This window comes from Zingiber officinale, chromosome 8A (assembly GCF_018446385.1).
Source record: "Zingiber officinale cultivar Zhangliang chromosome 8A, Zo_v1.1, whole genome shotgun sequence".
Taxonomy (NCBI): Eukaryota; Viridiplantae; Streptophyta; class Magnoliopsida; order Zingiberales; family Zingiberaceae; genus Zingiber; species Zingiber officinale.
Window position 1 is genome coordinate 126,410,739 of NC_056000.1, and position 23,348 is coordinate 126,434,086.

Sequence of the window (23,348 nt, forward strand, 5' to 3'; positions counted from 1 at the left end):
GGGAGGGAGCGGGTGCGGTGTTCCTCTCTAGGGTTTTGAAGGGGAGGGGAATGGTAAGTTGGTAACATTTAAATGGTGGAAGAGGTGCGTTGCTCTCATCTCGAGAACGAACTAGAAGATGAGAGAGAGAAAGATGACCTGGCAGGAAACAACTATGGAGACCCGCTTCCACGTGGCATCTGATCAATTAAGTTCAACAACATGGGCTGGACCGGGCTGGTCGATAATGGGCCCGTATTTCTGGATTCTATTGTTATAAGTGACATTCTTCTCATATATCAACTTTATTAAATTTAAAAAATTATTTTTTACTATAATTACATTAACTATTTTAAAATTTATCTTTTTACTACACTATATTAACTATTATAAAAATTTTATTGTCTTTATTTTTTATTATATTCTTTTCTCTTTTATTTTTTTATTATTTTCTCTCTCTCTTATATAACATCTATTCTTCATTACCCAATTCATTCTCTTTAATTTTTCTCTCTCTCATTAAATGATATTTTAATATTTTGAAAATAGATTTTATTTTTTAAATTTAAAAAAATATTATTCATCATGAAATCTAAATTTAGAAAATGAATAGAATATTTTTTTTTATGTAAAATATAAATTTTACAATAAATTCTATGTTTAAAGAAGTTGATATAAATACTCTAAATAAGTGTTATGTTGTTTTTTTCCTAATCTTATAGAGCCCTAGTAGGCCATTAAGATGCTCAATGAAACAATATTTTGTTTGTTGTGATTTTTTACACATTGAGATGCTAAATGAAACAATTGTTGCTTGCCTATTTTTGTTTAAAAACAGTCATCGAGCCAGCCATGAGCAAAGTCAAGATCATACAGGTAATTCTGTAATTGAACAGTCAAGATCATGCGAAGTAAAATCACTTTATAGGAATTGTTCATCATCTCACAAACAATAGATCCCTTACTGACTTAAATACTTGAACTTATCAAACTAGAAATAAATTCTTCTTCCATAATATTTATGATGTTCATATAATGGGCCATATATTTTTGCTGAACCATCTTTAGATTTGTGTTTATCCACTACCTTTGAGTAGGCAGGGTAAAGTCTCCTTCCACAAGGTTAGCTTGGATTGCTTCGTTATCATCATTCAATACCAACGACAGTTCTTGCGCAAGCTATCGACTGCCTGCAGCCTTGGCTCAATATTCCTCCAACCGCAGACTGCCATATCGACCATCCTAAACACAATGCAATAGCAGTGACTACAAGAACTGCATCAACCCAAGCACAGCAAACGAACCTCAGGATGGGATGGCTACAAATGTATAAGGCCAACATCAGATGCCTGCACACAAACAAATAGAAGTTTATATGAAATTATAACATGCTATCTGTATCACATATATTGGACATGAACGTGTGCACAAAAGAAGCAAGCTGCTAATGAAAAATTCTGGGCAATCTCTTGGAAATGCAATGCTCCTGCCATAACGTGATACTGAGTATTTTTGCAAGCACTAAGCCTAAAGATGTACGTGAATGCATCACGAGGAGGAGACTACCCCTCAGCATCAACCATAGGATGCAAACACTTGCAGTACTGTAGGTGATCGTACTACCTCCCACACAAAAAGAACCATCACTGATTCACTGTGTGAATGGCTAACTAGTCACCATACAACCCTTGAGCGATCAAGGATCCATGTTCATCCCTTGAAAAATAAATGAAAACAAGCATATTAAGAGAAGTTTTTAGGACAAAAGTCAAAAGCTGCACCCAATATTAATTTTTTATCAAAAATACGCTCCACTCTCTTTAAAATAACAAAGTCCAATTAGAGGTATTGGGAGAGAGATTCTAATTTTCAAGAGTGACCAAAGCAAGGAATGAAATATCATGTCATGCCACCCGAAAAGAACAATTTTTTCCATTCCGGCATGGAACCGACTCAACACACACGACAATTTCGTGTGCATCATTATGTGTGTCACAGGCGCACAACAAAAGGACAACGGACCTTCTATCATCATATAAAGACTTACCTGAAAGTATCAGCAAAGACAATCGACAAAAAATTAGCTCAGTAGGCCACTAGTGAGAGATTAGTAGTAGTGGCGATGTAGTGAATGCCAATCAAGAAAAAATCGCACCGGATTGAAGCTGGAAAAGGAATGGCAAAATCACATGGAAAAGTAGGATTTTATAAAAAAAAATAATATAATTAAAACAATTATATTATATTATATAATTTATAATTAATCAATATATAAATTATAATAATATATTATATAAATTAATAATTAATTAATATAATTATAATATATAATTTTATATTTTACTAAAAATATAAAAAAATTAAAATTTTATAAAATTATTTAAAATAATTTTAAAATTTTTTAAAAAATTAAAATTTTATAAATAATTCTAAAAAAATTTAGTTGTTAAAAAAATTTAAAAATTACATATAAATTTTCCAAATAAATTTGATTTTAAAATGCAATATAAGTTATACATATATAACTATAATATTAATATATATTATTTAAAATATTCAAAAACTATAATTATATAAATATATATTATATAAATTAATAAAAAATTTATATAATTATTATATATAAATTAGAATTTTTATGTTAATTTAATCTTATTTCTTTCTATTTTTAACTTCTTACTTCGTAATTTAATCTATAATTTAATCTATCTTTATGCCTAAGAAATATTTAAGATTACTTAACAGGTCAAGTAACATAAAATTAATTTATAATTTATTCCAGCCTAAGACCGAAAATTAGGCATAGATCGAGATTTTAAACTTTGCCTAAAAATCCTAGCTCAGATTTCTTAGATCTTCCTCTCTAATTAGGGCTTTTTTTTTGTTGTAACAAGACCTATGAGCCTCACCAATGAGCTTAAATCTAGGCGCTTCAGAAAATTACCCTTTGTTTTTCTTTTTCTACCATTAAGTCTCACCTGTTTAAGAGCAACAAGAACCTTATACCTTATTGCCTGACGTCTTCAGAACTTACAAGACTGCTTACAAAGGGATAATACTAATTTTTTCTGACTTCTTTTTCTCTTGCTTCCTAATATATGTGCCGTATCACGATTTCAAACTCAATTAATTTACCAAACCTTCTTCGACACTAATGTAGTATAGAAATGATGTAAGATAGAATGTTAATCTTAAGATAGTGTTATTTGTGATTTTGGATTTTGGCCATAGAAATAGGGGGTTTCTATTTTTGGGAACTAAACCTAATAATTGAAAAGTAAAGCAAGTGATGGAAACCTATTCTAACCTAATTGACATGGAACGATGCCTAATCTAACCTACTTGCTAAGTAAGAAACATTCCATTGAACACTAGGTGGTCATGAAGCAATTGAACTCTAATGTGTGCAATTTAAACATGGGAGATCATCAATTTAATACAAGCATTCATCAATCATACATGCAAATTAACACAAGAAAATAAATCCAAGTGGAGATGAGACTTCTCCCTCAATCAGAATGATGCGGATGGAGCTTCGGGTGTGGTGCTTTCTGAAGTCAAGTTACTCCTCTTCTAACCAAAGAGGAGGAGTTGGGCCGAAGTTGTGAAAGTGGTTGTTGTCTGGTAGTGTCGAAGATGAGCTCTCCTTCTCTTCTAAGGGATGGCCGCAGATGATAAAGACTAGTGGAAGAGAGCAAACTCTCCTCTTCTAACTCGAAGAGAAGTATGAAGCTCTGAAGGTGGACGACGACTGCCCGGAGACGATGGAGATGTTGCCCTCTCCTCGTCTAACCTAAAGAGGAGAGCGGGCTATGGGGGACTGCCAGAGGAGATGAGCTCCTCCACCAGGAGTTACTGACGGAGAAGATGGAGCAACCTTTGGTTCCTTCTCATCTAACCCAAAGAGAAGTGGTCAACTGTGAGGATGGTGGTTAGATCTCCCTCTTCTAACCCGAAGAGGAAGATGATTGGCTCGGTAGAACTTAATGGAGGAGAAGAATGAAGGGAAGTGGGCTGTCGGTGGAGAGAGTGGTCAACCATTAGGGAGAAGGGTGCTTGGTCTCGAAATCTGGTGATAAATGATGTTCCCCTCTCCTAGTGCAAGAGGAAGGAAAAAGAGGATTGGAGATCAAAAATTAGATTTTTCCTTTCTTTCCCTGAATGCCTTAAATCTCGATCAACGGATGAAATCTTCTTTTCCTTGAATACTCTCTCAACCATTGGATGACTTGATCTTGATAAACGACTAGGATGCTCTAGATCTGGATGAAGAATCCAGATGAATCTAGATCTCCATCAACGGTCTAGATCACTTCCCTAAAAAATAAGATGCACAATTTTAAATTTAAGAATAATTATATCATGATTCTAAATATATCTTAATTTGTAAAACATGATATAAATCAATAATTAATGATATGAGAGAATAAAAACATTAAATTAAGCCAACATAATTTCCTAAAATATTTGTCATCAATTCCTCTTACTTGCAACTAAGAAAAGAAATATTATATCAAGGTTTTAAATATATCTCAACTTGTAAAACGTGAATAAAAAAAAAAAAGAGCAGTCTGATGCGAAGCTCCCGCCATGTGGGTTCCGAGGAAGGATCCATCATACGCAACCTTACCTACTTTTTGGTTGATTTTAGGATTCAAACCCGTGACCTTTTGGTCACATGGTAACAACTTTACCGTTGCGCCAAGGCTCCCCTTCGTAAGGTTTTAAATATAAGTTACATGATATAAACCAATAATTAATGTTATGAGAGAATAAAGACGTTAAATATAAAAACCAAAATAATGCGCTGAAATATTACTTGTATTTATAAAAGTACACAAGCTTTATAAAAAAAAGTAAATCTACTACAAGTCCTTACAACTAAGAAAACATTTCATGAATCATATGATAAGAAGGAATCTTATACATGCATGTTGAAACAGCATCCAATTGGTTCTTCAACTGCTCAAAGTAAGTCTTTAGTTATTAAGAATTAGTGCCCTCAAAAGTAAATGCCTTTATTGGTTGATGATAGTAGTGACAGAGAAAGTTAACTATCCATCGTGTTAATGAGGTTTTCTTCTTATGCAGAGGGAAGTGATGAAGACTGAGTGGATGAAACTATCGATGTGCTGGCCATATTAGACAATTCTTATTAAAACGACTATAATATACCAAATAAAGATCAACTTTATCTCAAATATGACTAGCACATCAAAAGTTTCATCCACCCAACCTCTTTTACATAAGAAGAAAATGTCAACAACATGATGGATAACTAAAATTCAATGTCACTACGGCCGCCAAACAATAAAGGCATCTACTTTTGAGAGGACTAACTCTCAATAATTAAAGACTTACTCAGTTGAAGAACCAATTGAGTTCTGCCTTAACATGCATGTACAAGATTCTTTCTTATATTGTTACTCAATACTCACTGCGATGTTTTCTCAGTTGTGAGGAACTATGTTTTCTTAGTTGTAAGGAACTGTATTAGATTTTCTTTTCTTTTCTGAAGCCTGCATGCTTTTATAAATATAACATTAATGTAAGAGGAAGTGATAACGAGCATTTTAGCACATTATTTTGGCTCTTATATTTAGCATTTTTATTTTCTCATATAGTTAATTATTCATTTATATCATGTTTTACGAGTTAAGATCTATTTGCATGTACAAGATTCTTTCTTATCTTGTAACTCAATACTCACTGCGATGTTTTCTCAGTTGTGAGGAACTATGTTTTCTTAGTTGCAAGGAACTATATTAGATTTACTTTTCTTTTCTGAAGCCTGCATGCTTTTATAAATATAACATTAATGTAAGAGGAAGTGATAACGAGCATTTTAGCACATTATTTTGGCTCTTATATTTAGCATTTTTATTTTCTCATATAGTTAATTATTCATTTATATCATGTTTTACGAGTTAAGATCTATTTGGAACCTTGATCATTTTTCCTATTTTTTCTTAATAATCTAAAATTGTACATCTTGTTTTATAGAGAAGCGATCCAGCCATTGATGGAGATCTAAAGTCATCTAGATTCTTCATCCAAATCTAGAACACTAGCCGTTTCAAGATCAAGTCATCCAATGGTTGAGAAAGCATTCAAGGAAAAAAAGATCTCATCTATTGATCCAGATTCAAAGCATCCAAAAGTTCATCCTTAATCCAAGGAAAGAAGAGCTTCTTAAGCCCGAATCCACTCAAATCTAATGGATCCTCAAGTCCAATCCATTGATTCAAATCGAAGTAAATCCAATGGTTGAGGGGAAAATCTGATTTTTAATCCCTAATCTCCTTTTCTATTCTCTCAGACCAAGGGAGGAGAACGCTTTCTATAACTGGACACTGAGACCAAACAACCCTATCCCTCATGGCCGCCAACCTCTCTCTCCACCATCAGCCGACTTCCCTCCTCCCTCTCCATCTCTTCTCCACTGAAAGTCAAAGCTCGGTTAGTTTCATCTACTCAAAATCATGCTTAAGTTAATTTCTATGTATAGTTATGAATATGTGCTTAAAGTACTAAAATTTATGGTTCTTCTTATGTTGTGTTTTGTTATTTATGTCGCATATTTACTAGTGAGAGATACTTGCGAGGTCTGTGGACTCACAATGTAAAAATGAGGTGGCGAAAATGGTAAAGGGTGCGTTTGGTTCAAATTATCATGTATGTGATTATTTAGTAATCACATAACCAAGGTTAAGGAATAAAACATAACTAAATATTGTTGGTTCAACCTAGGTAATGCAACAAAAATTTATTTGTTTAATGAATAACCTAATTTAATATTTTATTATTATTATTTAAACTCTATGTTTTTTTAATTTTTTTTACTTTTTATTTTTTCTCATTTTTCTTTATTTTTTATGTTTTTTTATATTTTTCATATTTTTTACATTTTTAATTTTTAAATTTTAATTATTATTATTATTACATTTTAAAATTTTTTAAAATTTTAAATTTTAATTATTTTTATATTTTTTAAATTTTAATTTTAATTATTTTTTTATATTTTATATTTTTTTATTACATTTTCCCCATTTTTTAACCCTAGAATTAAAAAAAAAACTTCAGTTTTCCGATTTCGGGTTGCATGTAACAGTTTTTCGACGTATCAAGCATGGAACATTATTCGAGAATCATCGATTACATAAATTGAACAAGATTTTTATTGATAACCATGTATGAATAACCAAGGTTATCAAGGATAACCCTAACCAAACACACCCTAAAGGTTACTTGTAGTGAGTTATGTATATGGTTTCATGAGTAGGGTATAAGGGTCTTTTCAGTTGGAAGAAGAAAAAACAGAAGAGTCTATACATGACATCTAAATTTCTAAAATTCCAACTAAAGTTCTAATTCCTAGTTTTCTTACAAAAAGAACTCTAATTAGAGAAGGTCCAAGAAACACGAGGTAGGCATATTTCTTTGGTCACTCTTGAACAGAACACCTTTAATTCTGTTGTTCTTCTCCTACCATTCTACCCATAGTTCACAAGTTCATCCAAAGTTAGTGGTCAACAATAAGCTTTGAAACATAAGCTTAAGAACTCTGGACCAATGATTTTACACCTATTTTGGTATTAGAACTGCTACAACTGAGTTGTCACACATTTTTAGCAACTACAATTTCATAGCTCAATAATATGAATTTTTTATACTAAAATTGTTCGAAGCCTCTGACAAAAATTTAACAACACTTTTTAAGCTTGAAATTAGGCTATAACGAATTTCAGACCATATCAAATATACATTTCTAAACAAGTTTTGATTTAATATATTATGCAACTCATAATTCAACTCGAGTCAAAAGTGATGGTATGTGAGATTTAACATTCACATTGAAACAACTACGATAAATGTTAAAAACTAAACTTTGAGATATATTGAACTATGAAACTCATAATATATATTAAATTGAAGCTCATTCCGATATTACAACTGATTATAAGTTGGAACCCGTAACAACCAAGTTGAGTCAAAAGTGATGGTATGTGAGATTTAACATTCACGTTGAAACAACTACAGTAAATGTTAAAAACTAAACTTTGAGATGTCATCACTTTTAAGTTAGATTAAACTATGAAATTCATAATATATATCAAATTGAAGCTCGTTCCGATATTACAACTGATTATAAGGTGGAACCCGTAACAACCAAGTTTCGGGCCAAAAAAATGCCATTTAAATTCTTTTTGAAGGTTTTGAATAATTTTAGTCTTAATTTTTTTTTTCTATTGTAATAGCTACGGAACCATTGAGTAGCTATGGGACTGTATATGCTACAACAGCTACAGGTCATAGGTGCTATCCCATTACTACAATGTGTCGATTTAGATAGAAAAAAATAAGAAAGAAATAATAATGAGAATAAATGGCTATTGTTTAGTAAAGGGTAATTGGGCAATTGTATATAAGGGTAGGGCGCTCTTTGATAAAAAAAAAACAAAATAGATCTTGATAATTTCAAAAAAAGAAGCACCCTTTTTGACTTTTGCCCATAGAATAAAAATCTGTTGTGTTATTGCTGAATCTCATTTTATATGTGTGATATATATAGTTTTTTCCAAGGTTTAAAATTTCGACCCATGCCGAGGTTTCGATCTCAGACCGGAACGATACGGTTTCAGTATCGTATCGTGTCGATATAGTTTCGGTATTTTTTATTTATTTATAGTAATTATAAGATAAATATGTTTATTGTGTATATAAAAATAATTTGTATATTGATTTATTATAAGTTCTCAATTATTGAATAATTTAATATTGTTAGAAAAAATAATTAAAAATAATTTTATTTAAATAGAATTGATATATTAATAATTCAAATTAAAATGAAAGTATCTATAATAATAATAATAATAATAATAAGTATATAAATTAATACAAGATATTACTTTATATTAATAATAATTATATAAATTAACTATTTATTCATTTAATTAATTATTAATTAAATAATATATATTTTAAATAATAAAAACTATCAAGTAAAAAAAATTTTAAAAATAAAAAATATCAGAATATAAATATAATTTATTAGATTTTTTTAAAATTTAAATGAAATTTAAAATAATAAAAATATATTAGAATATAAATAAGAATTATTATATATTTTTTAAAATTTTTAAATGAAATTTAAAATATTATTTTTTCAGAATATTAATTAATAAAATTTATTTAATTTATTTTAATTTTAAATATATTTTTTATTTATTTTATTAGGATAATTTAATTAGGGTTTATAAAAGCTTCTTCGAAATATCACACATCCGCCACACATCCTCCTTGGGAATTCTTTAAATTAATTAAATAAAATAAATAATTATTAAAAACAGATAAAAAAAACACGCAGTAGCGAGATTGCGAGATCACGCCGCGATGGTCGCGAGCGATCCCGCGAGGGGCTTCCGACGCCGCAGACGCCGTCGTGCACGACGCCTTCGGCGCTGCAGAAGGTGTCGCGAGACGCCTCTGCGCCGCCAGAGGCGTCCCGCGTCTTCTCCGATGCCGACGGAGGCCTCCCGTGTCTCCTCCGGCACCGCCGAGACGGCGACGCCTCCCGTGCCGATTTCGATCGCCCAGCGGAACGATAAAAACCGTCTGTGCCGGGCGGCACGAAACGACATTTGTAACCATGGTTTTTTCACATTAGTATAATTGTAAAAAGTAACAGAAAAGAAATTTTAAACAATGCATTTAGTTGTTAATGATATCTTTGCATTAGTGTGATGTGAATACCACTGGCTGTAAATGCATGTAATGAGTGAATTAAGGGGGCGTCATCATCCTTTGTAAACTTCAGATATTCAGGAACATGGAAATTTATTTTTATGTAAAACAAAAAAGATTTTAACCTTCATTAAAATTGAAGGCAATGTAGGCCAATGCACCTGAAAGGAAATCAAAATTGAATTTCCTCAACAGATGCAAGTACCAAGTTACTATAGGTGTGCTTACTGACCATTCACACAGACTTGCAGGCAACATAGCTGCACAGGTGCGACTGGCTAATTAGCCACCAAAACAAAGTCAAACAAAATAATAAAAAAGAGAATAATTAGCGGAAATAAACTAAACTATAATATGTCATGAAGAAACATGAAATGATATTTTTTTAATTATGTAAATCAATAATTTCTTAATGTGATCTTAGAATCTAATTATTTTATTGTCCTGGCCCAACCAGACCTATCAAATTTATTTGTGTTTTTGGGGAGTTTTCAATACATATTAAGTTTTCCACTGATTGGGATTAAGTGAAATGTAGGTGAATGCACCTGAGAAGAAATCATATTACTTCAATGGATGCAATAACCAAGTAACTATAGGTAAGCTTACTGACCATTCACACAGTGTTTGCAGCTACCATAGCTGCATGGGTGTGATTGGCCGCTAAGCCACCAACAGCAAGTCAATCAAAAATATGAGCAAAGATGTCTAACATGTGGACTTTGAGCAAAAGGACCTAGCCTATACAGCAAAAGAAAGCAAATAGCTGAAACGAACTACTTAAGAAACATAAATCTAAATAAAATACATATGAAAGAACATTAGATGCATTACCAATCATCATCACAGCTCACAGGGAAAAGTTTAAAACTTTACCAAGTAGAAAAGGTTGTGTTTGTCATTTAAATTTCTCTCTTTGAAACATTCCTCCTCATTTCTGAGGAAACCTTCATGGTCAAAGAAATTTATCTCTAATTATCACAAGTCAAAAACCAAAAGGAGAAAACTCAACAAGAGGTGATTATCCCCTTTTTCAATTAGCTATTCGGATACTATAGTTGTAATGAATGCCATGGTGATATGGTTAACAAAAACTAAAATACTGTTTATATCCGAGCAATTATTTTAATTATAAATGTTATGCATGTGTGACCTGAAAGTTCAACTGCAATGTAGGCTAATGCACCGGAGAGGAACTTATATTACCTCAATGGATGCACAAACCTAGTTTCTATAGGTGTGCTTACTGACCAACACAAAGATTTGCAGCATGATAGCAGCAGGGAGTGACTGGCCGCTAAGACACCAACACAGAGTCGAACAACAAATTATAGTAAAAAACGATCAGAACGAAAAAGAAAAGTACTAACGTTGATAAACTACCCGAGGAAGATAGATCTAGACAAAAACTCCAGGAAGAAACCACTAGATGGATTATTAAAAAAAGCATCACAACTAACAAGAAAAATAGTTAACTTTACCTCGCCGAAAGAGAGGATCCATCGTTCAAAAGACAATGAATCCCATGCTCGATTTGGCTCTAAGAATCATCCATCCTTCTCGTTTCATCGAATACGAAACCTTGCCTCAGATTGTGATATGCCCAAACCCCCAAGCAAATGAGAAAGAACGAGATTGCAGCAACACAAACACTGCGGCGGCGAACCAGGCGACGCCATTGGGGAGAGAGGACGGTCAAAAAACTAGGGTTAGGACGGGATTTATAGAGCAATTGGCAACCCAAATCTGACCGTTGGGTGTTTCGTACCTTGATTTCGTGGTGAGTCGTGTCTCAAGTAGGTAGTTCCGGAAGCTTCTGGACCCCGGTACATCAAACGGCAGCAGGGTTGGACTTTCGTACTCTGCTCGAACGCCATGGCGATCGCCGCCGCCGCCGCTATCCCTCGATCTCTCCTCTCCCTTTCCTCTTCCTCCCACTGGCGATTTCTCTTCTCCGCCAGTTCCAGTCTACTGCGCCTCCGCCGCTCCAAATTCACCTCTGCCTTCTTCGTTCCCTCTTTAGCCGGCCGCCGCTGTGAGACTGCGCTCCCCGTTGTCTCAGTCTTCCTCCCCTCGCCGAGGCTTCCTTCAGTTTCCACAGACGCTCGTTGTTTTTGCTCTTCCTCCCGCTCCAGCAACACCAATTCCACCGCTTCCTTCGGCTGGTCCGACGATGAGGACGAGAACAAGGCGAGCACGAAGATAAAGGAGGTCGACAAGAGCAAGCTTCCCCCTCCCTACGACCCCTTTAGCAAGAAGCCAGCGGTGGAGGAGCCCCGGGACCCCTCCGACCTGCAGGAGATCTTCCACAAGATGCGCACCGAGGGCCTCGCCCACGAGGCCCTGCAGCTGTTCGCCATCATCAAGGAGCCCTGGGACCCCTCCGACCTGCAGGAGATCTTCCACAAGATGCGCACCGAGGGCCTCACCAACTACGCCATCAAGATGTTCGACGGTTTGTCCAAGGACGGCCTCGCCCACGAGGCCCTGCAGCTGTTCGCCATCATCAAGGACAAGGGAACCATGCCTGACGTCGTCGCACACACGGCCGTCCTCGAGGCCTACGCCAACGCCGGCGGCCACTCCAAGGAAGCCATTCGCACATACGACCGCATGCTCGCGTCCGGCGTGTGCCCCAACGCCTACACGTTCGCCGTCCTCGTCAAGGGCCTCGCGAAGGACGGGCGATTGCCGGAGGCGCGCAAGTACTTGCTGGAGATGATGGGGAAGGGCATGCGCCCCAACGCCGGCACCTACCTCGAGCTGTTTGAGGCCTACCTGCGGGAGCAGAAGGGCGACGAGGCCAGGGCTCTAGTGGAAGAGATGAGAGGCAAGGGATTCGTGCCCGAGGGGAAGGCAGTGAGGGAGACGATCGGGAAGCGCAGTCAGGTCTACAGAGCCGTCATGGATCTTTTCTTTGGCAAGTGAACTGAACTGAATCGACCACAGTTTGTTCATCAAAAATTGCTGCTTTGGCTACGAGCTGCACTGCAGACTGAACCTGGTAACTAATTCAAAATCAATGGCTTTCTGCTGTTTCTTCGGCGTATCAAACATTTGTATTGTGCTTGTTTCTTGCTTAAATCAGTGAGAATTAGGAACAAAATCATCTTGCTCTGTACACTGCTTCTATTTTCTCAATCAACTGAGTCTATGATTTCGATCTCGGCTTGGCATCGTATTTTTTTTTCTTGTTTCTCTTTTCTTTTGATAGCGAACTCTTTTTTTAATCCTTTTGTATTGAGTTCTTGCCCCTCCGACCTGTTTGATTCTGTGTACAACCCACAATCTTTTTAAAATTGAAAATGAAGTTCGTAGTAAACATCCCTGTTTTTTTTTCTTTTTAAGTTTTTTTTCGTTAAATGCAACAATGATGATCCCGTCCGGAAGCTGAGTCGGATGTAGGCGGGTCTTGGTGTACTGGAAGTTGAGGTGTAGGATCTACCTGGCAACACCTGGGAGGATCACACGGGCAGCTGACGAAGGAAGAGGCTCATGACGATGACCCTGTGACCCTGCGCACACTCAGATAATCCCACGAGTCTTTAAAGACCAGAAATCAGGGAAAAAGTCCCCGGGTCAGGTCCTCTGACGCTCAAGTCAGGTACTTTCCCCCCATAAATCAGAGAAAAGACGAAAAGTAAAGACTAGTGAGAAATGACGAGTGAGCGTACCTGCATAAGGGACAAGGTATCCCTTTTTATACTGCAGTGGAAGTTTCTGGGTATGACGGGTGTCAGGGAATGTCGTTTGTTAGGCTTTGTCCGGCGGTGGTTGACACGTGTCTCCTCTTAATAGGCTGGTGGCAAAACCAAAGTGCATTGAGCCCCGACTGTTAGTATATTCCCTGACACTGATTATTCTCTGACATTCTCTGACAAGCGGTTACGATTCCTTGGCTGGTTTGTCTTGTAGTGTCTGGACGATGAGTCTGTAATTCGATATTTGTACCCCGACCTGCTTCTATCTGCTGTTATCCCTGGCTAGCATTTCCTGACCTGAACGTCAGGTCTATGTCCAGACCTGCTTCTATACCTGTGCCTGTAATCCTGGGCTATACGTTCTGACCTGCACGCCAGGTCTATGTCCAGATATGCTCATGTCTACTAGTATCTCTGGCTTGTACGTCCCGACCTACATGCCAAGTCTATTTACCGACATGCTTATGTCCACTATTATCTGTGACTTGTACGTCCCGACCTGCACGCCAGGTTTATGTCCAGACCTACTCATGTCTGCTATTATCCATGGCATATACGTCCCGACCTGCCCGTCAGTTCAGTATCTTGATCCGCTTATGTTTATTATTATCCATGGCTTGTGCGTTCCGACCTGCACGCCAGGTATGTTTGCCGACCTGCTTATGTCTACTATTATCCATGGCTTGTACGTCCTGACCTGCACGCCAAGTCTGTTTGTCGACCTGCTTATGTCTACTATTATCCATGGTCTGTACGTCCCGACCTGCCCGCCAATTCTGTATCTTATTCTTGACCCGCTTATGTTTATTATTATCCATGGCTTGTGCGTTTTGACCTGCACGTCAGGTCTGTTTGCCGACCTGCTTATGTCTACTATTATCCATGTCTTGTACGTCTCGACCTGCACGCCAAGTCTATTTGCCGACCTGCTTATGTCTACTATTATCCATGGCTTGTACGTCCCGACCTGCACGCTAAGTCTGTTTGCCGACCTGCTTATGTCTACTATTATCCGTGGCTTGTGGGCTCAGTCCTCGACTATACCTGGCCCTTGGGCCTGGTCCTTGACCACTGTCAGGGCTGGTCCTAATCCAGCTTATAATCTTTTCCTTCGACCGCCGCGTCAGCTGAGACTTTAACCCTGGCCACGTAAACTGGACTTTTGACCTCCCTGCTCTCCACGTCAGCTTGACTGCTGACCGGCGACGGAGGCTTGACTTCTGACATTCCTGACCTCCACGTCAGCTTGACTTCTGACCGGCCACGGAGACTTGACTTCTGACATTCCTGACCTCCAGGTCAGCTTGACTTCTGACCGGCCACAGAGGCTTGACTTCTGACCTTCCTGACCTCCAGGTCAGCTTGACTTCTGGCCCTCTTATGGTATTGACTCATAACCACATCATCATACCGACCCCACAAAACATGCACCATATCACAAGCCTCCCCCTCAAGTCTAGTCGAAGGAGGTTCTAGTCCGACTGACTAGACCTCAACCCTTGTGTTACCTGACCTGGTCACCGCGTCATTTGCTGACATGTCTTCCTAGGAAGTGAATGATCTCCTTCTGTGCTTATGTGACTCCTCAACTTCTGAGTGTACTTTCCTCCTATAAATATTACACTGTTTTCCAAGCGTCGCCTCGAATTCCGAGGAAATCCCTTCACCTTCTTCTTCCTTATAAAAGGTTTATGTCTCCTTACAACAACACTCATATCTCTATCTTTTCCGTTTCTTTGTGATCTTTGTCTAACCCATGGAGCCGGCTGAGCTGTCTTCCCTTCGTCACTAGCTAGCTCTCAAGGAAAAAGCTCTGCATGATATGACCCTGAGCAGGGATCTGCAAACTTCCCTCCGTCGCGAAATGGAGGAGCTCTGGCAAGCAGCCAAATACATAACTAGGGCTGAAATAGCCCTCAAGATGAAAGCTCAAGCGGATTTCCAGAGTCAAATCCATCATATCCTGTATTTGAAGATAAAGCATGAGGACGAACTAGCTTCGCTGAAAGAAGAGAATCGGCTGAAGGATGAGATCATCTGCCAATTGTAGCACACTCTCGAAAGTGTCCGAGGAGAACTGATTCGAGCACAGACCCATCTGAGAGAAGAGGGTCCTGCCTCCGTATCTGGCTGCAATTGAACCCTCTGAAAAATGTACCTCTGATTTTACCGAAATAAAACCTGTATTATATATTCCACCCTTATTGTAGCTCTGCACTCTATTGCTCATATATCATTATGTTGATAGAACCCCTGCGTTTCTCCAATATTTCTAACAAAACATAGCAAAAATAATAAAAACAATCGACTTACCTCCCTTCCCACTCACCTCATGACATATGATCATTTGGCCGTTGTGAGTGAGACGCTTGAGAGGTGTATATGACTTGTGAATGTGTCTACGCAATCTCACTTTTAGCAAAACCCCTTGAGATATGGTTTATTGCCAGTCCAGCACGATAACTTGGCCTGCTACATTTTGTTCCGGTGGATATAAAAAATACCGACCGAAAAGATTATCGCACCGACCCAGAAGGTCTTTGGGCGTGAGAGTCTTGCTCACTTATAACTCGCACTGGGGCGAGAGTCTGGGACAGCCGATCTGGAAGGTCGTTGGGCGTGAGAGTCTTGCTCACTTATAACTCGCACTGGGACGAGAGTCTGGGACAGCCGACCCGGAAGGTCGTTGGGCGTGAGAACCTTGCTCACTTATAACTCGCACTGGGGCGAGAGTCTGGGACAGCCGGCCCGGAATGTCGTTGGGCGTGAGAGCCTTGCTCACTTATAACTCGCATTGGGGCGAGAGTCTGGGACAACCGACCCGGAAGATCGTTGGGCGTGAGAACCTTGCTCACTTATAACTCGCACTGGGGCGAGAGTTTGGGACAACCAACCCGGAATGTCGTTGGGCGTGAGAGCCTTGCTCACTTATAACTCGCACTGGGGCGAGAGTCTGGGACAACCGACCCGGAAGATCGTTGGGCGTGAGAGCCTTGCTCACTTATAACTCGCACTGGGCGAGAGTCTGGGACAGCCGACCTGGAAGGTCGTTGGACGTGAGAGCCTTGCTCACTTATAACTCGCACTAGGGCGAGCGTCTGGGACAGCCGACCTGGAAAGGTCGTTGGGTGTGATAGTCTTGCTCACTTATAACTCGCACTGGGGCGAGAGTCTGTGACAACCGACCTGGAAGGTCGTTGGGCGTGAGAGTCTTGCTCACTTATAACTCGCACTGGGGCGAGAGTCTGGGACAGCCGACCGAGAAGTGATTTCCCGACCCGGAAAGATATTGCCGACCTGGGGGGAATCCCCGACCAGGATAGATGTTGCCGACCTGGGGGGATTTCTCGACCAGGGACTATGTAAAGAAACCGCTTCTATTTTGCCTGTAGTCAAAAGATACATAGTATCAGATGTATTGCAAAGATAGAAATATTAAAATCTCACTCAGTCGATGGAAATGATGTCTTGTGGCTTCGCCACATTCAAATTTCTTTCCCGCCACTTTTCCTCGCCGCTTCCCGAGAAGATCGTGTGGTAAGCATTTCCGTACTCCCGCTTTATCTCACGATTTCCTTATCACGTCCATCATTAATACACTTCCTAGGGGATCGACACATGTCCCATGCCTTTATTGCTTATGCAGTATGACACCACTGACATCACTCCTTTTTGTACACGATTCCCCATAAGAGCATACCCCTCTGCGATCGGACGGCTTTAAGCGCTTCGCCCAAAAGATACTCGACATCTCTTTTCGATATTCCCTAGGAGAATTCCATTTATAAACCCTAAAGGCAATCCGCAGTCATTGCCTTGAACGTTTTGACTGCCTTCCTCTTCTTGTTGTTTCGACTTCTCCGACGTCCCATCCCTCCCCCTTCTAGGCTTTTCCTGTCTGGTGCCCTTCTTCTTCTCAACTGGCCTCTTCTTCGACCTCCCCCACCCTGATAATGGCTGACAGTAAGGCCACCCTATGGTACTCATGTTTCATTTCTGATATAGATGATCATGACCTATCTATGATTCGATCGGACTTGCAACTTAGTGATGCTTATGAACTCAGAGTTCCTACAGCCCATGAACACCCCGCCAACCCTCCAGCAGGTTTCATGACCGTCTTCCGAGACCAGCTTTTAGGAGGTCTTCATTTTCCCATCCATCCTTTTATTTCCGCCTTGAGCCAATATTTCGGCATCTGCACTTCTCAATTTGCTCCCAATTTCTTCCGAGTCGTATGCGGCACTGTCATTCTATGTCGCACATACCAAATTCCCTTGACCGTCCAACTATTCCACCATTTTTACTCTTTCAAACGCTCGGAACTAAGAGTGTTCATGGTACAGGCTAAGCCTGGTTACAAATTCTTTTCCGACATGCCCTCTTCCAACAAGGGATGGAAGTCTCGTTTCTTCTTTATTAGATCACCTAACCCCTTAGTTGAGCCAACCCAATGGTGCTCTGACATCTCTTCCACTCTCCCTGTACATCAGCATCAACCTTCCTGCAATGCCGCTTCTGAAAAAATTCAAGGCGTGAGCGTTCGCTTTGTTGTATTACTGTTGGAGGGCTTTTTGTATTTATTTGGGCTCAACCCCGTTCAGGCGGACATAGGGGCTCCGTTTGGTAAGACCCCGTTTCCCTTTCTACTACTCTTCGCTAACTGAGGTATCTTTCTTTCTTATTGCAGAGGCTGCTATGCTCCGAGCGTACTCATCAGATGCAAAACGCCGAACTGTCTCCTATTTGAAAGCTTTAAGTACAGAGCTTAAGCACGGTTTGACATCTTCTTCCCGGTCTGGCCCTTCTGCCTCACGGTCTGCTCCTTCTGCTTCCCAGCCTGTCCCCCCGGCCTCAGCCCAGGAGGAAACTTCCTCGGTTATTCCCCTGGGCGTGGCTCCTGTAGAAGACCTGGCTGTTGTAGAGCAGGTCGATCTGGCCACTGAAGAGCAGGCCGAGGAAGAGCGAGCTGCATCTCCCCCGCCAGCCAAACGTCTGAAGCTCCAGCGCAAAAGGAAGAAAGTTACTCCCGCGACTCAGGCGTCCCCTCCACCGCTTCCTTCTGGTCGTCGCTCATCCGTCATCTCTCAATCTTTGGGGACCAGGATTGTTACTCCTGACCGGGAGACGGCCCTGGGGCCAGTGGTTCCCACTTTGTCACCACGAACATCAACCCCAACACCTGGTCGGGTTGCAACTCCCGAGCCAGCCTCTTTTCCCGCTCAGACCTCCTCTCACGGGCCGCTACCTCCTCCCTTAATGGACCAGCCTGGGAGTTCAGCCACCCTATCTGCCTCCATTCCGTTATCTGCTTCGGCCTCTACCCCTCGATCTCGGAGGAAAACTCCCAAGAAGTATACCTTTACTGACTCGTGGTGCCTGCCTTCCTCTACAGAGTCCGGCGCCGCTGAAGAAACTGCAGAAGAGGTTCCTCCTCCGGTTGCCTTGGTTGAACGAGAGGGTGATTTAGCGACGACCTGGCGATCAAGCAATCGGAAGTTTTGGAAGAATCCTCCGATGGAGGGACTGGATCAAGCTGCTCGTCAGATGGTTTCCGTAAGTTTTCTTGTATCAAGGCTCCTATACTGGAATCTATTATAATCTTTCTTCCTATATCTGACACAGGCCTGCTCTGCCAACTTGAGTGTCATTCAATATGCCTCTCGCTTGCAAAAGGAAAATGAAGTGTTAAAGGCTCGTCTTCATGAATTGGAGCTGCCCCTAACTCCCCCCGATCCCCTCAACCCGACCCCCGGGGACTTAGCGAGCTATCTCCGACTGATTGGAGAGTTTGCAGAGTCCGCCCGCCGCATTTCTCATGTGGCCTTTGACAAAATTAAGACTTTGGAAGCGACTCTGAAGACAAGCGAGTCTAGACTGGCTTCTGAGGCGGAGAGGCGTCGGGCGCTAGCAGCTGAGCTGGATGAAAAGGATGCCCGGTTGGCAAGTCTGCAGGAAACCCATGAGACTCTTCAGAAGACTTTAACCGAAGTCCAGGGTCAATTGGTTTCCAGCGCTGACCGGGAGAAGACCCTTCAAAGCCAATGGGAGGCCAGCCAAGCGGCCCTTAAATCCATGCAGGCCGACCTTCTGAAAGCTCAAGAGAACGTTTTCCAGGGTCAACAAGATTTGACTTTGGCCAGAGCTAGCAAAGAGAAGGCCGTGGTGTTTGTGTGTGTTTTGAAAAGAAGGCTTGTTCTTCTTTTTGGATCAGTGAAGTTCAGAAAGCTTGCAAAATCCGAACAGCAAGCATTTTTCCTTTCCTTGGAGTTTTGGTAGCCACTTCCAAATGAAGATAGAGATTTTCTCCATCTCTTCCATCAAAAGTCTCATCTTCTTGTTATTGTTTCTCCTCTTCGATAAGTATTGTTGCCGGCGCCCACCTTCTTGTAGAATTTCAGAAGGCGTAGCTCTTTGTTGAGAGCTATTAGACAACCCCTTGCGAAGGGATAATTGGGCAACCCGTTCATCTTCGAGGAAGTCGTTTTGATCGTCTTAACGAAAAACGACACTTGATCTCTAGTGCGATCAAGTGTTGGAAAGAGGACTCCGATCGTGGACTGGATTTGACGAAGGAAGTACGAGCTCGTGACAACAACGAGGAACTATTTTGCTACAACCGGAATAGTTGGAGTCATCCCCAAACACAGGTTGTTTGGAAGGTATCACTACAAAAAAAATCAACATTAGAGACAGAATTTTCCGTCGCTAAACTAGATTAGCGACTGAATAACTGCGTCGATACGAGTTTTGTCGCTGACCGTATTTAGAGACGGAAGTTTAAATTCCATCGCTAGTCAGAGACGGAATATATATTCCGTCTCTAAATTTAGCAACGGAATATATATTCCGTCTCTAAAATTTAACGACGGGAATATAATCATCAGTCGCTAACCATAGAATCCGGTCTCTAGTTTCTATTTCTAATTAGAGACGGAATATTAAAATTCCGTCTCTAATTAGAGATGGATGTTTAATATTCCGTCTCTAATTAGAGATGGATTTTTTATGTTTCGTCTCTAATTAGAGACGGAATTTAAATGTTCCGTCGCAAGGTATCGATATTTCAGACAAATTCAGGTCACTCAGCGACAGAAAATTATAGTTCCGTCACAAGGTATCGTTATAACAGTAAATTTCAAGGTGAAATTAGAGACGAAATATTAAAATTCCGTCTCTAATTAGAGACAGAATTTTAATATTTCGTCTCTAATACCTGGAAATTTCAGCAACACAATTTGATTTCTGCAGTTATCTTTGTTTACATTTCATATCAATCTAAATCATCACATACGATGGTTTTCAATAGGAATGACAATTTCACCCGAATCCGATGGATAATCCGACATCCGACCCGAATAGAGGAGGATATGGAGGAAATTTTTATACCCGATTATAGTAAATGAGTATTCGTGTATGGGTATTTCGGGTATGTGTATGAAGGCGGATGTGGTAAAATCCTACCCATACCCTACCCGATACCCGATATATTTATTTATTTATTTATTTATAAGCCATATTTTTTATTGGGAAAGAAAAAACTTTAGCCCGTTTTCCGTCTTAGAAAAAAAAACTTAGTTTGTCTCTTTATCCTGTTATCAACACGCATCTCATCTTCTTTTCCATGGAAAATGTTCACCCGATTGAAGGAGCGCGAGACGAGGAAAAGCTGACAAGTACATTGAATTTTTTTTTTTAAATGAGAATGGTAGGGAATAATAGGATGATGGGTAGGATATGAGTACCCGAAACTCCGACGGGTATGGGGATGAGTATGAAAGTTAAAAACCTTATGGGTATGGGGATGAGTATAGGTAAAGATATAATAAATGGGGATGAGTACGGAGGATATGAAATCCTACCCATTGCCATCCCTAGTTTTCAAACAACACAATACATACACAATTAGACAATGACTATACAAAATAATATATGAATGTAAATATCAAACCAACTATCCAATCCAAGTACACTACATTCCTACAACATCTCCAATAACAATAATCCAAGCACAAAACTAAAACTAAATATTCAATTAAAAAACAAAGATAAATATTCAAACATCTCCAACCATAAACACATGATTGTATAGTACTACAACATCTGAAATTAAAAAACACAATACAACACCTTCTAGCAAAGAAAATCCAATTCTAAGCTAGCGAGTAGTAATCAATGCTGCAAAAATGTTAATATGATAGATTACTAATAAAACAAAGAATAAACTAATACACAATTATGAGTAACATATTAAATTTAATATTATGAATTTATTTTACATACCTGAGTGCTAGTTTGGATATATGATGTTGGTGTCATATAGATATCAACGTTCCTGAAAAGATACAATACAATGTTAGACATAGTTTTATTAGTGAACAAAAAAAAAAGTTAAACATCAAGATACCTATGGCAATCTACGGATCAGGGGGACTATTAGGGTCTTGAGTCTCCTGAGAGGAAAAACGATGCGGCGTTGCACTCATTTGATCCAAGAAGGCTTGCATATCCCACCCAATTTTCTCAAGATCCAATCGGGATTGCCGCTCTGCTTGAAAATTTGCCTCCAAGCTCAAGAGTCGAGTCTTCAAATATGTGTTTTCTTGCTCTAAGGCATCTACTCTAGCAAATAATTCAGATGCACTCGATGATTCATTCAATAATTCATTCAACTTGGCAATCAGAGGTTGTAAGAAAATATCAATCTTCTCTTTTGGATTAGTTGACCCTGGAATAAGTACAGTAAGGAACATGAATTCATCTTTCATACACATCCATGGTGGTAAGTTGTAAGGTGTTATTATAACTGGCCAAGATGAATATTGTGTTGATTAGTCCTAGAAAAATGTACCGGTTCCACTGAACAAAAATTTGTACAAGTGTCGAACCTTTCCTTAAATAACCTATTGTGTTCTTTAGAAGTTAAATTAGGAATCTCAGACGGAACTTAACATCATTGATTCCAAATTTAACTTATCTGTTCTTAATGGTTTAGATTTGAATCGCAAGCGGAACTTAACACTATTGATTCAAATCCACCTATGTTATTAATTCCATTAAATATTAATTTTCAAAATTGGCTTCCAGCACTGCATGGCAAGGCACATGGTCTTCTTGGATATGAGAGCAACCACCACCGTCTAGACAAAGCTTTTTAAGGAAAGTTAATATTTAATTTCCTTAAATAACTCTAGGTTAACCAAAAAGAACAATCGAATCACAAATTCGAAAAACAAAGAAAAAACAAACTCAAAAAATAAATTCGAAAAACTAGATATAATGCCTCTTGTGTTTGGAATTCTTACAAAAAAAATAACTAGCATGATGCGGAAAACAATTGTTAATTATATCTTCTCTTTGTATGCTAATGACCTCGAGATCTTCTGCCGTATTCCTCGCCTCGCCTTGGACATCGTGTGGGCGACGATCTTCCAAGATGAACACCACCCAAAAGCTTTCTTCCTCTTCCTCTAAAATCCGGCCACCAACACCACCAAGGAGAAGAGAGCAAAAGGGAAAAAGAGAAGGGGAGAGGGAAGAGCCGGCCACCTAGAGAGACTCCACCAAGAGAATAAGAATTGTTCTAATCCCTACTTCTCCTCTTCTTCTCCTTCTCTTTGTACCCGGTCACACAAAAGCAACCACAATGAGGTGGCCGGCCCTAGCATAAAGAGAAGCAAGGGCCGGCCCTTTGGAGAAGACTAGAGAGAAGAGAGAAAAGAATAGCTCTCTCATGAGGCCTCCCCTCCCCTTCTTTTATATTACTTGCCCAAGGCAAATAAGGAAAAACTTTTAACAAGAATTAAAATCTTTCTCATGTTTTTCCTTTTTCCTTTTTCCTTTTTATTTTTCCTTTTCTTTCCTCTTGATTGAATCAATCACCAAATCAATTGGTTGATGATTTATTATTTATTTTAATTTGGC

General features: G+C 39.3%; 1 protein-coding gene across 2 annotated transcripts; it reads left to right on the forward strand.

The window, feature by feature from the left end:
- The first annotated feature begins 11,530 nt into the window (after window positions 1–11,530).
- Window positions 11,531–12,889, forward strand: LOC122010170 (pentatricopeptide repeat-containing protein At4g38150-like). 2 transcript variants are annotated; one of them, XM_042566610.1, is made up of 2 exons: window positions 11,531–12,024; window positions 12,121–12,889. In XM_042566610.1, exons 1-2 carry the CDS (start codon window positions 11,599–11,601, stop codon window positions 12,649–12,651), a joined length of 957 nt encoding a protein of 318 aa, XP_042422544.1. In that variant the 5' UTR covers window positions 11,531–11,598; the 3' UTR covers window positions 12,652–12,889. The 2 variants fall into 2 exon arrangements, with proteins under 2 accessions (XP_042422544.1, XP_042422543.1); XM_042566609.1 differs by having other exon boundaries at window positions 11,532–12,889.
- Window positions 12,890–23,348: the final 10,459 nt, after the last annotated feature.

Excerpts from the sequence above, each read along its gene's own strand:
- LOC122010170 (XM_042566609.1), top strand. The coding sequence starts at position 11,599 with ATGGCGATCGCCGCCGCCGCCGCTATCCCTCGATCTCTCCTCTCCCTT.